This window comes from Dipodomys ordii, unplaced genomic scaffold (genome assembly GCF_000151885.1).
Source record: "Dipodomys ordii isolate 6190 unplaced genomic scaffold, Dord_2.0 Scaffold1, whole genome shotgun sequence".
Taxonomy (NCBI): Eukaryota; Metazoa; Chordata; class Mammalia; order Rodentia; family Heteromyidae; genus Dipodomys; species Dipodomys ordii.
The window spans coordinates 39,859,305-39,875,016 of record NW_012267217.1 but is presented as its reverse complement, the minus strand read 5'-3'; the positions used below and the strand labels follow the sequence as shown (position 1 = coordinate 39,875,016).

The 15,712-nt window shown below is 35.0% G+C and overlaps 1 protein-coding gene across 5 annotated transcripts in view; it reads right to left on the bottom strand.

Annotated features, from left to right (window-relative positions):
• Positions 1–15,712, bottom strand: part of Abi2 (abl-interactor 2) — a 73,669-nt gene that overhangs the window by 21,043 nt on the left and 36,914 nt on the right. For 2 of the 5 annotated variants that reach the window (XM_013009934.1, XM_013009905.1), the window contains exons 4-7: positions 11,210–11,307; positions 8,103–8,249; positions 7,062–7,186; positions 1,441–1,599 (exon numbers count right to left, since the gene is read on the bottom strand). In XM_013009934.1, the coding sequence (XP_012865388.1) occupies positions 1,441–1,599; positions 7,062–7,186; positions 8,103–8,249; positions 11,210–11,307 (529 nt within the window). The remainder of the gene's footprint in view (positions 1–1,440; positions 1,600–7,061; positions 7,187–8,102; positions 8,250–11,209; positions 11,308–15,712) is intronic. The other 3 variants (XM_013009912.1, XM_013009928.1, XM_013009920.1) reach the window with 3 other exon arrangements.

Sequence of the window (15,712 nt, the reverse complement as noted above, 5' to 3'; positions counted from 1 at the left end):
AGACCTCTCACTTGGTAGGCAGGTGTTTTACCACTTCAGACATGCCCCCATTGTTCCTTTCCCAAACTCAAATTATAAGTTATTCCAGTGCTACTAGATTTATACCCCAAAAAAGCGGCACTGACTTGTTAACTCACTTCTTGAGGCTGAAATCTGCAAGCTGTGGTTTGAAGCCAGCCTGGGCAGGAGAGTGCAAGAGACTCTTATCTCCAATTAAGCACTCCCTTCTCCCAAGACAGGAACTGTGGCTTAAGTGGTAGATGCTATCCTTGAGCAAACAACCTAAGGGACAGCGCCCAGGCCCTGAGTTCAAGCCCCAATATGGGCACAGATAAATAAATACATAAATGAATGAATGATTAAATATGTGCCAGATTAGTTGGGTATATAAGATTGAATTATTTATTGTAATTGTTACAGTTGAGCCAATTTCTCTAATCCCAGTTTTTCCTTCAGAGATTTGGTATAATAATTGAGTAAGATAGTATATATTTCTTTTATTTAACTTTTCAGGTAAGGTCTCATGTTTCATGCCAAGGCCAGGCCTCTGACTACAATTCTCCCCTCTGGTAGCTATACCACAAGTATACTAAGTATACTACCACACCCAGTTTAATTTTTGTACAGGATAGCCTCAAACCATCCTGCATGCTCTGCCTCTCAAGTAACTGAGATTACAGGCATAAATCACCCTACACCCCCCTGGTACTAAAAGCAAATAATCAATAACGCATTCAAAAAGAATTGTTTTGAAATGTTAAGTTCTATATACAAGTGCACAAAAACATATTAACCGAAATAAGGTTGATTCAGAGAGAACTCAAACACTATAATTTCTTAGAAAGGCTAAATCAAAGGTCAACAAAATGAACACCAGGAAATGGTACTTGAAAGGAGAGAGATGGCGCCAAGGAGAGGGATATAAACAAATGAAGAGAAGAAATGGGGAGAGTGCAGTCAAAAGTTTAAGAATAGCAAGGAAAAATTACAAAATTAAGTGAGGGAAGGGGTGAGTTGGGAGGGATGAGTGAGCACGTTGAAAAAGATGACACTTATCAAGACACATTCTATTCACAAATCGTTTTGTCAAGTGGCAACTCCTTTGTACAACAATTTAAAGATAATATTTTTTTAAAAAAAGAAAGATTAAGTTCTACAACTTTACAAACAAATCATGTATTGAGTGAAGGAAGAGAAGGACAAAGGGAGAGACAGTGACAAAGAGAAGGATGGAGGGAAGGGGAAAGAGAAAGAAGTGGAGAGGGAAATTAGAGGAAAGGTAGAGAGAGGTATATTAGATACAGTATTATTAGCAATCTAATATTCATTCTTCTAATCATTCCACAAATAGTGTTAACCACTTGTTATGGGCTAATTATAACTAAAAGTTTTTAATTAAAGATATTCAATTAGGTACAATTCACAAAATGAAAATCTAACCTGGATTCTGACTATAAAAAGGTCCTCCATTCATCTGATTCTGAAGGCTAGTTTGTGAAGTTATGGAAGGAGGGCGTCTATAGGGCAGCGAACCTCCTATTGTTGGGGGAGTATGACGAGAGACAGGCCTATTCATGCTGTAGAACTGAACAGGATGACCTGAAAAAGTACAGAACATAAGTCTATGATTAAAAGAAAATTATTTCAGATTCACAAAAGTGCTTCGAAACACTGCCCACACTGTAACAGTGTTTATCCCATTAGTTGTGATCTGAAAGACAATACAAAAGTTACTGTCTAGTTATAAAATTATAACATTATGATACAAAATCATCACATTAAAATTCATGACAGGAGGAGGAAGACGGGAAGGGAAGCAAAATGGGAAGGGAAAAGGAGGAACTGATGGAGGGCTTAGGGGACAGGGAAGAAAAGGGGGAAAGGAAAAAAAGCAGTAAAAACAGGAAGAAAGAAGAGTGAAAAGAAAAATTATTTGACAATTTTTCATCTTTGACAATTTTTCATTTTATCTGTAATTATAAAATTATTTTATGCAATTACGGATGCTCTTCAGGAACCCCATAAATTTATAAAACTTGGATTATGGAGTCATACATTGAATATTATAAAAGCACTCAAAATATACCATACAATTAAATGTTCTTATATATGGATGAAAACCAAAAACTTTGCTGTATAAAGTCTGATACATTCAAGTTTAAACTTAATTCACTGACAGCTAAGAAATGTAAGTAACCATGACGAAAAGTAATATATTGCAAAGCACCAAAGAATTATTTAATTATTGTATGGCACATTTATTCATTTGAAGCATTAGATAAAAAATATATCCATGGCATTTTATTAATTAAATCTAAACTAACACAAACCTAGGATCTTCAAGTAAAAAAATCCGATTAACACCATCATAAATTCTATAAATGCAGTTTAAATTTTCAACTGTTATATGTTAGCTTGATTCAAAACCATGAGACACTACATATTAATGAGATATCTGCCTTCTTTGAGGTCAAATTAAGTTTTTAAAAAATCCTATGGCTGAGGGAAAAAACTGGGAAAAAATTAGGGAAGAGGTGACACTGTTCAAAAGCAAATGTACTCATTACCTGACTTATGTAATCATAACCCCTCTGTACCACCTTTACAATATAAATAAATGAGTAAGACCTTATGGCTAATTATCAGTAGACCTAGGTAGAAACGATGATCCACAAAGAGGAAATTACAGTGGTCAATATATATAAGGACCAAACAATGGGGCACCTATAAACACATTAAACAAACACTCTTAGACTTAAAAGAAACTGATAGACTCCAGTAACAGTGGGAGACTTTAACACTTCCACTCTCAACAAACGACAGGACAGCCAAACAAAAAATCAGTGAAAAAGCCTCTGAATTAAATGACACCATAATTCAAATGGACTTAACAGACATCTTCGGAGTACTTCATCCAACAACTACCTAATTCTCCTCAGCAGTCCATGGAAACTTCCAAAATAGATCATATCCTAAAACATTCAACAAGCCTTAGCAAATACAAAAGGATTGAGATAACTCCCTGCATCCTATCTGATCACAATGGAATTAAACTAGATCTTAACAGCGAAAGATACTACAGGAAATATTCAAACATATGGAGACTGAACAACACACTGCCAAATAACAGGTGGATCCATGAAAAAAATAGGTTAAGTCCCTACAATTGAATGAAAATGAAAACGAGGCAAGTTCGTAATTCCAAATACATGAATACAGAAAACAGAAACAGCTCAAGGAAATAACGTCGTCAGGATGCAGCGAAAGCTGCTAGAAAAATGGGAACAAATGAAACTCAAAACTATCAAATGGAGAAGATAGTAAAGATTATGGCAGAAATCAATGAATTACAAACTAAAAAAAAATTGTACATAGAATCAACAAAACAAAAAGCTAACTCTTTGAAAAACTTAATAAAATTGAAAAACTCCTAGCTAAATTGATGAATAAAAGGAAAAAAGAGATTCAAATCAACAAATTAGAGATGACAAAGGAAACATCACAATAAACATCTAAGAAATCCAAGACTATGAGGGACTACTTTCAAACCCTATACTCAAATAAGATGGAAAATCTAGTAGAAACAGATAAATTCCTAGAGATATACAAGCTGCCTAAACAGAACCAAAAAGACCCATAATATTAAAACAGACTCAAAATACACAATGAGATCAAGGAAGTAATAAAGAGACTTCCAACAAGAAAAAGTTGAGGTTATGTTGGATGGATTCACAACTGAATTCTGTAAGACCTTTAAAGATTAACACCTATAGTTTCCAAACTTTTCCATAAAATAGAAATGAAATGGGGCTGGGAAGGTAGTTCAGTGGTAGAGTGCTTGCCTTGCATGCATGAGGCCCTGGGTTCGATTCCTCAGCACCACATAAGCAAAAAGAAAAAAGCCGGAAGTGGCGCTGTGGCTCAAGTGGTAGAGCGCTAGCTTTGAGCTGAAGAGCTGAGGGACAGCATCCAGGCCCAGAGTTCAGGCCCCACGACTGGACCCCAAAAAAAAAAGAAAAAAAGAAATGCAAGGATTACTACCAAATACATTTTATGATGCCAACATTATACTCATCCCCAAACCAGGTAGGGACCCAATGACAAAGAGAACTACAGACCAATCTCTCTAATGAGTATGAACACAAAGCTCCTTAATAAAATATTTGACAACAGAATTCAACAACTAATCAACAAAATTATACACCATGAACAAGTGGGTTTTATCCCAGAGATGCAAGAGATGTAAATCAATAAACATAATACACCCTATTAGCAGAGTGAGACGAGAATCACATGATCGTATCAAAAGATGCAGAAAAAGCCTTCAACAGAAGCTAGGAATAGAAGGAACATACCTCAACGTAATAAAGGCTATATATGACAGACCAACAGCAAACATCATATTAAATGGTGAAAAACTAAAATCATTTCCTCTAATATCAGAAAGCTTTTGTTGTAAGTGTTATTATAAAAGCTACAGCATCTAAATCCAATTTAGCTAAAAGTGTCTTTTAAAATGTATCTGGTTATAGAAGTGAACATTTACTCTGTATTTTACTGGCAAGCTAAACACTAGAGTAATGTGTCCATATATATATATATATATATATATATATATATATATATATATATATATATATACATTTTTAGAACAGATAAAAACTCTTTAACCAGTTATCAGTATTTAAATGTTTGTAACAAATGAGTCTTTATCTCCTATCTCATTAAACACATTTTAGGTTGTAATTTTAAAACACTAAAACACAATTAACTTAAATAAACCTGAAATCCTTTAGAAATCCATTGAGTTTCCAATTCTGCTAGGAGATTCTAAGAGATGTACAAGGGCTCTTAATTTGTTACATGAAATATTTCTATAAAATACCCCTTTCAATATCATTTTTTCAATAATATTCTTTTTGTTAATTACTTGACCTATAACAAATTTCTAGTGACTTCCAAACTGTACAGAAGTCAGCTCAATACTAAGTTTACAATCCTTTAATAAATGAAATTTAAGATATGTCTATTCGCAAGAAATTCTTATCTCTAAAAAAAAAAAAGAAATTCTTATCTCTGATCACATACCACTTTCTAGTTAGAACATTTTATCTATCTATCTATCTATCTATCTATCTATCTATCTATCTATCTATCTATCTATCTATCTAATACAATGTACAACCAACCCAAGAAACAAAAAATAAAAATAAAATAAAGTTGCAGTTCTAGGTAAGAATAGCCAGATGACTGGATCTGCCTGTCAGTGAATACTCACCTGTAGGGGGATTAGAAGAAACAACAGGGGGAGTTGGAGAAGTGAAGCCATCAGCAAGGGTCTGGGCACCCCCAGCAGCAGCTTCTGGGGCAGCAGAGGAGGGGACAGGAGCAGGAACAAGAGGGGTAGGGGCAGATGCAGAAGTAGCAGGAAGGGGAGGAGTGCCAGCAGAGCCAGCGGGGGCTAAGGGGAAAGAGGAGTAAGAAGCAGCATTAATGAGGCAGTCACATTAGGCTGGATTAGAAAAGGCATTAGAGTATTTAATGTTAGACATCAGGGTTTATCAATAGCCAAAAACAAAACAAAACCAAAAAAAAAGAAGAGTTGAGAAAAGAATGAAGCTTATGTTAAAGGACATTAGATATGCAACAAACAATGTAAGATGCTCAGAGTAATGTATAAATTTTTAAATTCATTATAAACAAGTCCTCCTTTTTATGTGAACACTACTAATCTAGCAACAGCTCCCTGTGTGTTACGTTTAGCATAACATTCTGTAAATAGTATACAAAACTAAGCATAATGCATTTCTAAAAATCAGTACTCTGTTTGAATTTTACAAGTCAGAAAACAGCCATATGTCAGACAAATATCTTATCACACAAGCACACATATGCATACTCAAATATTTTTCATGATAAAATAGATAGTTTTTCTTTCTTGACACAGGGTCTCATTATATTGGTGAAGTTATTAATAGAACTACATGGATGTACCACCATGGCCACCTTAAATATGTAATATTGTATTCTAATGTCTTTTGTGTTATGCTTTTAAAACTAAATTTAAACTTTTTTCCCATTAGTGGCATTTGAACTCAAGAGCCTTATGCTTGTCAGGTAGGTGCTCTACCACTTGAGTCATGTCTCCAGACCATAATTTAAACTTTTTGCCAGTCCTGGGGCTTGAACTCTGGGCTTGGGCACTGTCCCTGAGCTTCTTTTTTGCTCAGTGTTAGCACTCTACCACTTGAGTCACAGCACCACTTCCCAAAACTTAAACTTTCTATGTCCTCCTATCAAATAAGCATATTTTCCTATTTTGGAGGGGGAAAAAAATGAGTACCATTTTAGAGAAAATCAAATTCTAACAATTCACTAAATGTAACTTTTAAGCCTACTTCATTTTATTGTCTTTGGTTACCAGTCTCACATCAATGTTATCAGACCCCTAGCCCATGTCCAAATGCATGCACTGTCACAACACTAGCAGCAATTACACATCTAAAATTCATACCAAAAAATGGCACCTGAAACCTCAAAACACCAAAACCATAATTTCAAGTAATAGAGAAGTATAAAAATAGCAAAATTTTAAATAGCACTTGGCTAAAATAACAAATATATAAAGCCTTCCCAATATTTATGGAGTACTAAAAGAATTTTTTAATCCTGATTAAAGAGAAAGCTTACTTGCATAGGGCTTTAGATTTGATCCTCAGCACACAAAAAAGGAGGGAACACTATGCTGAAAATGAACTTTACAACTTGGGAGGGACGGAGGAGGTGGGGAGAAAAGGGATGGTAGGGGGAAAACAAAGGAGAAGGTAACAATGTTCGATAGGAAATGGACTCATTACCTTGCTCATGTAACTGTAACCCTTCTGACAGTATCTTTACAATAAAAAATATATTTTTTAAAAAAAAGGAGGGAGAGGGGGAGGAGGAATAAGAACAGCAGGAGAAGGAGGAGGAGGTAGGAGAGACAGCCCCCAACAATTAAATTACAATCTGAATTGGAATTCACAAAAGAGAAGTAGCACAAAGAACCGTCAGTTCTTTACCTGGGAAGACACTGGGAGGAGAGGGAGTAGGCACGGCAATCGGAACCCCCACACTCCCACTTCCACTGTTCTCTCGACTGCTGCTCCGACTGCTTGGGTGGCTTCCTCCACTACTCCCACTGCTGCTGAAGAAATAAAAAGCCATACCATTTGAGAATTTATAGAGAGTAAGATACACTCAGCATTTCCCAACATTCTCTGAAATGAACTTAGCCACAGGAAAGGTTTCAAATACTTTCCATTTCAAATACAAATTTGTTAGTCAAGTTGTTAGTTGAGTTCTGCAAGCTTCCTTTGGCAGCTTTCAGTAAGAGGTATTAAAGAAACTGAGCCGGGCGCCGGTGGCTCATGCCTGTAATACTAGCTACTCGGGAGGCTGAGATCTGAGGATCACGGTTCAAAGCCAGCCGGGGCAGGAAAGTCCATGAGTCTTATCTCCAATAAACCACTCAGAAAACTGGAAGTGGTGTTGTGGCTCAAAAGGCAGAGCATTAGCCTTGAGCTGAAGAACTGAGGGACAGCGCCCAGTCCCAGAGTTCAAGACCCATGACTGACAAAAAAAAAAGAAAGAAACGGAAAAAAATAAAGACAAGTAAAACACACTGGGACAACACATAAAAAATAATGAATACTACCTTCTTATTTTCCAGTTTTAATACTCAACTGAAGAAACATAAAACATTTTCCTAAATTATTTTATGTTATCTTGATAGACTATCTCAACCTAATATTTTATTGTGTAGTTTTTCATCTGTAAAGTTCCACTAAAAAAGTATTTTCAACTTTCCACACCTGGTCCATAATTTTTTTATATCAATTAAACTTTTTTTGTAGCAAAGTTTGCACTGGGAAATACCTGTTCCATTTTAGCTTCCTGACTGCTCAGTTGCATCAGAACATGAGGAGGGGTGGAATCAGATGAGGTTTGGAAGAGTAGAGTGAGGAAAAGAACTAGAACTTAGCGCTTGGAAAATGAGAAAGATTTATCTGAACAAATATGGTTCTAAACCATCACGCTTTGCGCTGAGGTAGAGAAAATACCTGTAAGTTCGATTTCTTTGATTCACAGAAGCTGTCCTCACAGGGCTCTGCTGCGAGGGAGCCATATTACGGGTTGGGCTAGGTACGTAATCATTTGGTACCACTGGAGGACGCACTGGCTCCAGTGTGCGATAGGGGGAGTGCCGCCTACAAAAAGAAGAGCGGATGTATCGTGTGATTAATCAGGTTTTGGGGCAATCAATTCAAATAATTGCCAGTAGTGAAATACAATTTGTAATCAGAAATAGGAAATGTGGTCTTTCCCAGCTACCAATTGCTATCTCTCCTCCACCATCAGGGTTCTGGTGAATACTGTTATTTCTCACTCTCCAACCTCATTTCCCTGTACTAAGCCAATTTTGTTTATTTAGTTTTTGAGAACACAGAATTCTCTACTATTGAAGCCAATGTTTCCTAGACTCTACTCTTTCTTAGCAGAGTTGGAATTATTTTAATTATGTCAAAAACACCCAAATGCACTGCATGAATGCACTAATTTTCTTCCTCTTCCTTCTCTTCCTAACCAAAGATATTCAAATAGAAACAACGATTTTGGATTTTGGATTCACAAACCCCACAGACATCCAATAACAGCCGTAACAATTTATTTCCCTTTACTAAATACGTAGATATCAAATATATTTGCACATAAAAATATACTACCACATTTTTCTCCTTTAACTTTTGCCTCATTTCTTTCCTCTTTCCCTCTTCAGAGTTCTACATATAAGAGGATAAACTATTTTTTAATCATCTAAACACTTCTATCTTACTTCAAGATACAAACCAGATGATATTAACATATATTTCCTTCTCTCCTTCCCCAATTTTCCTTTTAAAGGAGGAGATGAAAAAGTAAGATAGGAAATATAATAGGAAGATGCACACTGAGACATAAATGATTATTAAATCAGTTCTCATCTCTGTCAAAATTCTTCAGGACAATGACAAATATGAAACTGGTATCTAATATGTAAGATTTTGAACAGTGATATCTCAGATGTCAAAATCAAAGAGTCTCCTTTTTCTTGAAAGATGTTGCACTTCCTTAACACTCCTTGATTTCAAGCATTATTTTCTTGGGACAATGAAGTTACAGCTCAGTGATTTCAATGAAATCATCGTGCAATAACAGTGTTGACTCTACTACCTTCAAAGTCTCAAATATATAACTTGACAATGAGAAATAAATAAGGGGCACTAGATGGAATATTGAGTCAAAGAAGTAATGAAATGTCAAGATCCTGGATCAAACTATTAAAAAGAAGTTTAAGCATCTTTAGCATTATAATACAAATATTAAAAATACACAAAATGATTAATTTCTAGGGCTGGGAAGGTGGCTCAGTGGTAGAGCGCTTGCCTTGCATGCCTGAGGCCCTGGGTTCGATTCCTCAGCACCACATAAGCAAAAAGAAAAAAGCTGGAAGTGGCACTGTGGCTCCAGTGGTGGAGCGCTAGCCTTGAGCTGAAGAGCTGAGGGACAGCGCCCAAGCCGAGAGTTCAGGCCCCATGACCGGACCAAAAAAAAAAAAAGATTAATTTCTAAACATCTAATTTTAGATAGTTTTCCAGAAAATAAAAAATTTGTCTCATCCAAGAAAAAAACTTTTATTAATAACTGAGAGCTACAGAGTAAAAAGGAAATGATCTGAACATGGTTTAAAAACAAATAAGAAAAACAATATATGGTAACTAGGTATCCTATGTGATTAAAAAAAAAAAAGAGTCCATGTCCATCAGCAACACTGGTCTCCTGCAAAAACCACTGTTAAAATGGAAGAGAAACAAAATTTGAAGGGCAAAATATTTTATTTATTAGAGTCTGAGTTATCTTGCTAACAATCTTGATTTAAACACTAACAAAATTCATTAAGCACTATATATGACAAAAATGTAAATGTTCTACAGGAAAACTAAATAAAGACCTTCTTCTGGATCTCCCTTCTCTTCCCAGTGCACCATTATACCCTGTTAAGTCATCTGCTTACTACCTTTTAGTTTCTTATTTCATCTTTCCTCTCCATTTGAAGCAGAACTTTTCTGACCACTTCAAATAAAGTCAGACTGGTCCTGGTTGGTAATCATTTTTATTCTTTTGTCTCTCACTGTCATAATTGAAATTCTTCTTCCAACACTATCCTCATCTTTCTTGCAACTCATTTTTGTCTGTCTCAATCCATAGTGTGTGACTGGGTTTTAGTTTGGAGGGGAAGGAGAAGTTTTGGCTTTTGTTTTGTTTTTTCCTTTATAGTGTTCTGTTGATTCGATGTTTGTTTATTTGTGTGGTAGTGTGGGAGGTTATGGGTTTTTTTATTTTTTTATTTTTTGGTGAGGGGGCCAAAAACAAGATTGCCAATTAAAACCTTTTAGAATATATCACAAAGCCAATAGTTGTCAAAGTATTTTGTTTACCTTATACATTTTCTAAAATCCAATTTGTGTTACAGTGACTGAAAAGTTGATAGAAGGTGAATATTACCCCATTTTACAGATGAAAAAACTGAACTATTGAGAGACTGGCTACACAGCACCACAAAGAAAGCAACAGAACCAAACCAGAATAACTAGATGGCTTCTGGGCTATTATGCTCACATGTTCATATATCGTAAGCACAATAAACCAAGCTTACACTCTGATGTTAAAGAGAAAAAAAAAACAACAAGTTTTTCCATTCATTTATCATTTTTGCCTAAGTCAAATCCAAAGCCCAATTCTAAATCAAAGCTCAACTGTATCATAACAGGTTATATAGAAATTTCTAATCTATATAGCCACTTTGAGGATACTTTAATAAGTTGAAGAAACTATAAAAACTTCTGAAAAATGATAAATTAAAATGAGTCTTTATACAAAACCACAAATTTTATTTTTTATTTTAAGATTTTATCTGAATCTAAAATTCATTAAAAATAATTTCTAGATAAACTTTTTAATGTATAAACTGTCATTTCCAGAAAAAAAAGGAGTTTTATGAACACAAAAAATAACCCTAGGAAGAAAATGCTCTCTCTTCAAATATTCAAAACTAAACGTAGATTGTGTGTGATTTTTAACAGAACACTACATGAAATGGATATCTACTACTACTTATTGATATACTTACCCAAGTGTCCCTTTCCCTGACATTGGGGGGCTGGGAGGCTTCTGAGTTGGAGGTGTTGTACGTGGCAGCCCACCCATCTTCATATTCTGGGTACTCACCTAAAAAATGTTGAGGAAAGCCCAACTTAACTTGTACACAGTAAAATCCAGTATTACTTTTGGGAAATAATGCTATTTAACAAAAGAGGGGAAGACTTAAATATAGGAAAAAAAATCAGAGGCCATGCATTTCATATGCAATTTCTACTCTACTATTATTCTACAGTTGTACTCAAAGGACTCTTCCTAACATGAGATTTTCAAATGATAGGAAACTTGTATGGAAAGAATTTATTTGCCATTAAGCCATCACACCAACAGATCACTGGTTAGACTATTTGATATTACATTCACCTGAAATAGTTATAAAATATTTAGTTTTAATTAAAAACAATTCAATCAGAAACAATACAGCCTTTAAGCAATTCATTTTTTACTCTTTCCAACAAAACACATTTCCCAAATAAAAAATGTGCAATTATGCAAATAATCAGTCCATTATAGCTAGGGAGTATGAAAATAAAGATAAATTATATGATATGCAGAGAAAATCTTAGTGTTTTTTAAGCTGTGAATCAGTCTTACACCTGAGATTTCTTTAAAGTACTCTTATGAGAAAATCACCTACCTGAAAATTGCTAGAAGCATATTCCTAAACATCTGAATCAGAAAGTTAGGACTGATATATGCCATTCACGGGAAGCAGCACAAAAGCTATTGCCAATGTCCTACTTTAAACAGAAACTTGACCCACTCAGGCCCAAAGTGAAAGTTAATTCAGGCATGAGAAAAGAGTAGCAGTCTAACTCAGAGCTGGATCATGACTGCACTGACTATTCTATCCCAACTGAAAATGAAATTGTAAGAAAGATGAGTAATTTAGGAATGAATGTCATCAGGGGAATATGCAACAGTTACAGAGAAAGCCCTAAAACTCTGGATTATCTGATGAGTTAAAAAAAAAAAAAGTAATTCACAAGTACAGTTCAAATGTAATCTCAAGTTGTTTGAGACTACCATTGTTCATGTTCATGTATAAACCAAATAAGTTCATACATGACTATTTTGAAACTCTTAAGATTTTGGACTGCTATTGTCAAAACACATTTCAAAACCAAACCTCAAATTTTTATCTGTCTAGAATTATAAAATTATATTTGTAAAAAAGCTATTATTTTATCCCTGAAATCAATACATTTATAATTACAAAGTCAAAATATAAATTTTAAGAAAGCAAATTGTAATTGTATACAAAGTATTGAGACTACCAAAATTAATTCTCCCTTCGGTGGGATTCTTTGAAGTTCTAAAACAGTATGTAAGAAATTATATATCAAGAAATAACATTTCTTCAAATGAAGAGCCCAGTGAATAAGTTGTGTGTGATGTTAAAATAATCTTTAGTGACAAATGGTACTTTTTGAAATGTCAACTTTTTTAAAGTGAATAATTTCTCTGTGATCATTTTACCCTGTTTTGAATAATAAATATAAAACACAAGACTCAAGTAAGAATAAAAATTAACGTATCTTTGCTCTCTCAAATTAATAAGCAGAGGGTATGCTATTATATCCTCAACATAAAAATGCCAGAAAAAACTTTTTTAAAAAAATCACATTTGGAGAAAATTTTAGGAGTGATCAAATAACCACCACAGCTTTAAAAAACCGTTTCTCTTAATTTAATGATACCAAAAGATGTTAAATGTAATAAACAAAGTCCTTTAAGCTCAACATGAAACAATTTAAAACCCAAAGTTACTTTAAGAGATGAGGGAGAAGTGAACCAAACACTGAACTACAAATCAATTTGCTAGAAACAGGAAGGAAAAGGAGCAAGAATAAAAAAGAGTAAAAGAAATTTTATTCTATATATGGAATAGCTAAATTATTGGAAAATAACTTCTCAACTTTAATTTTAGTTTTGGTAGGTACAGTGTTTTTGTTTAAATTGCAGTATCATTTTTAAGTCTTAGAATCTATCTTTAAAATAAAATGAAACAAATAATCTATAAATTAAAACCTGGTGAGTCAATAAGAGTGATCTGGAGAATTCTTAGTTTGATTAATAGGTTGGATGAGTAACTTAAATCACTTAAATACCTGTGTAGTACCCAAACCACTTTATAGTTCACTGATAATTGTTTCAAGGCAGTTTTATTCTATAAAAAATGTCTGTGTGCTTATCCAGGAGCTGGTGGCCCACACTTGGTAATCCTTGCTACTCAGGAGGCTGAGATCTAAAGATTGCAGTTGGAAGCCAGCTGTGAGGCTACTGTCTCCAATTAACCAGCAAAAAGTCTAAGTGGAAGTGTGGTTCAGTGGCAAAAAGCTAAGGGACAGTGATCAGGCCTTGAATTCAAGCTCCCATACTGGCACTGGCACGCACATGTCCACACACACAGAAACACAAATGTTTGTGTGCTGTGTAACACAATGAAAATAAATGTAAAATAAACACTGCCCTCAGAATTAAGGAAAGTGAAGAACAGTAATAAATGTAAATAAAATTTTTTAAAAAAACTTAATAACTGCCAGATGCCAGTGGCTCATACCAGTAATCCTAGCTACCTGGGAGGCTGAGATCAAATGATCATGATTTGAAGCCACTCAGGACAGGAAAGTCCATGATAGTCCAATTAACTACCAAAAAGCTGGAAGCAGGGCTGTGGCTTACGTGTTATGCAAACCTTGACTGAAAAAGCTAAGGGATGGAGCCCAAGCCCTGAGTTCAAGTATTAGTACAAGCACAAAAAAAAACCCAAAAAAAACCAAAACCTTAATTTCTTTATAAATGGTAAAAATATTTTAATTAAAGTTAAATGATAATTCAGATCTAAAATAATTTTGTAAAAAAAAATACTACTTGACTTATGGAATGGTAACCCCTCTGTACACCAACTTAATAATAAATATATATATATATACATATGTGTGTGTATAAATGTATTTATGCTCAGATAAGGGCTGGGAAGGTGGCTCAGTGGTTGAGTGCTTGCCTTGCATACATGAGGCCCTGGGTTCAATTCCTCAGTACCACATAAAGCAAAAAAAGCTGGAAGTGGCACTGTGGCTCAAGTGGTAGAGCACTACCCTTGAGATGAAGAGCTGAGGGACAGTGCCCAGTCCCAGAGTTCAGGCCCCATGACAGACAGGAAAGAGAGGGGAAGGGAGGGGAGGGAAAGGGAAAGGGAAAGGGAAGGAAAAGGAAAGGGGAGGGGAGGGAAAGGGAAGGAAAAGGAAAGGAATTAATGAAACTTAGGTGACTGACAGCAACAATAACTTCATTATGTATATTATTTATTCCATGAAAGAAATCATCAAAAGCTATTAAGTAAAGCAGGTTATTCAACACAGAGCAATCTCCAATTAGAAGAAATCATTTTAAGTCATGAGAGTCAGCACAAGAACAGAAGTAGATGTTCTTTTAAGAACAAAAGTGGTCTGTCTGGTCTAGTGTGGTTCTCTTTTGCAAACTCTACAATTAGCACAATTCATAAGGTCAACTATTCTACTTCTATAATTTACTCGACTTTCCTGATTTGTCATCCTTTGGTATATTCAATATCGACTTGAATCATGATATGTAACACAACCAGATATAATGATGTTTCAGTCAACAACACATATAGTGAAAATGTCTAGTGACATTGTGGCTGTGAATTAATGTTACCATACTCAATAATGTTAAATAACTTAATGGTATAGTTTTTAGAACGGGTCCTCATCATTAAGAGTACTTGGTTGGCAGAGTGCTCAGCTTAGCATGTATAAGGCTCATAGTTTGTTATGTTTTGGGATTTTTTTTTTTGTGCTAGTGCTAGGGCCTGAACTCAGGGTCTGGGTGCTACCCCTGTGTTTTTCTGCTCAAGGCTATAACTCTACTACTTCAGCCACAGTTCTACTTCCTCCTTTATGGTGATTAATTGGAGACAAGAATATCACAGCGTTTCCTTCTCCGGGCTGGCTTCCAACCACCATCCTCAGCTCTCAGCCTCCTCAGTAGCTAGAATTACAGGCACGAGCCACTGGTTCCTGACAAGGCTCTAAGTTTGATACTTAGAATTGCACACACAAAAGGCAGTGCTTTCTAGCATTTTTCTGAACCTGGGCCTTATTTGTAAAGCTGGCAAGTATTTCTAGTTCACAAGAGACGTTAATTCTGCTATGAAATCTCTCACTGAAAGATGACTTGCTGGAACAGAATAGCAGCAGCAGGTTCATATTTTACACATATGTTCTAAAATGGTATTTGTGAACTATCATTTACCAACCACTTACCAGACAACTGTGTACAAAAATAAAGACCTTTGAAAATAAGAGCGTAGAGGACAAAATCATATATAAAAATAACTGGGGTTCATAGTTAAAAGAAATGTGTACAAATTCTATAAAAATTACATATGCACAAAAGAAATAATGTCAGAAGAAACTGGTAGATTTCATTTTTAAAAACCTGAGTGGAA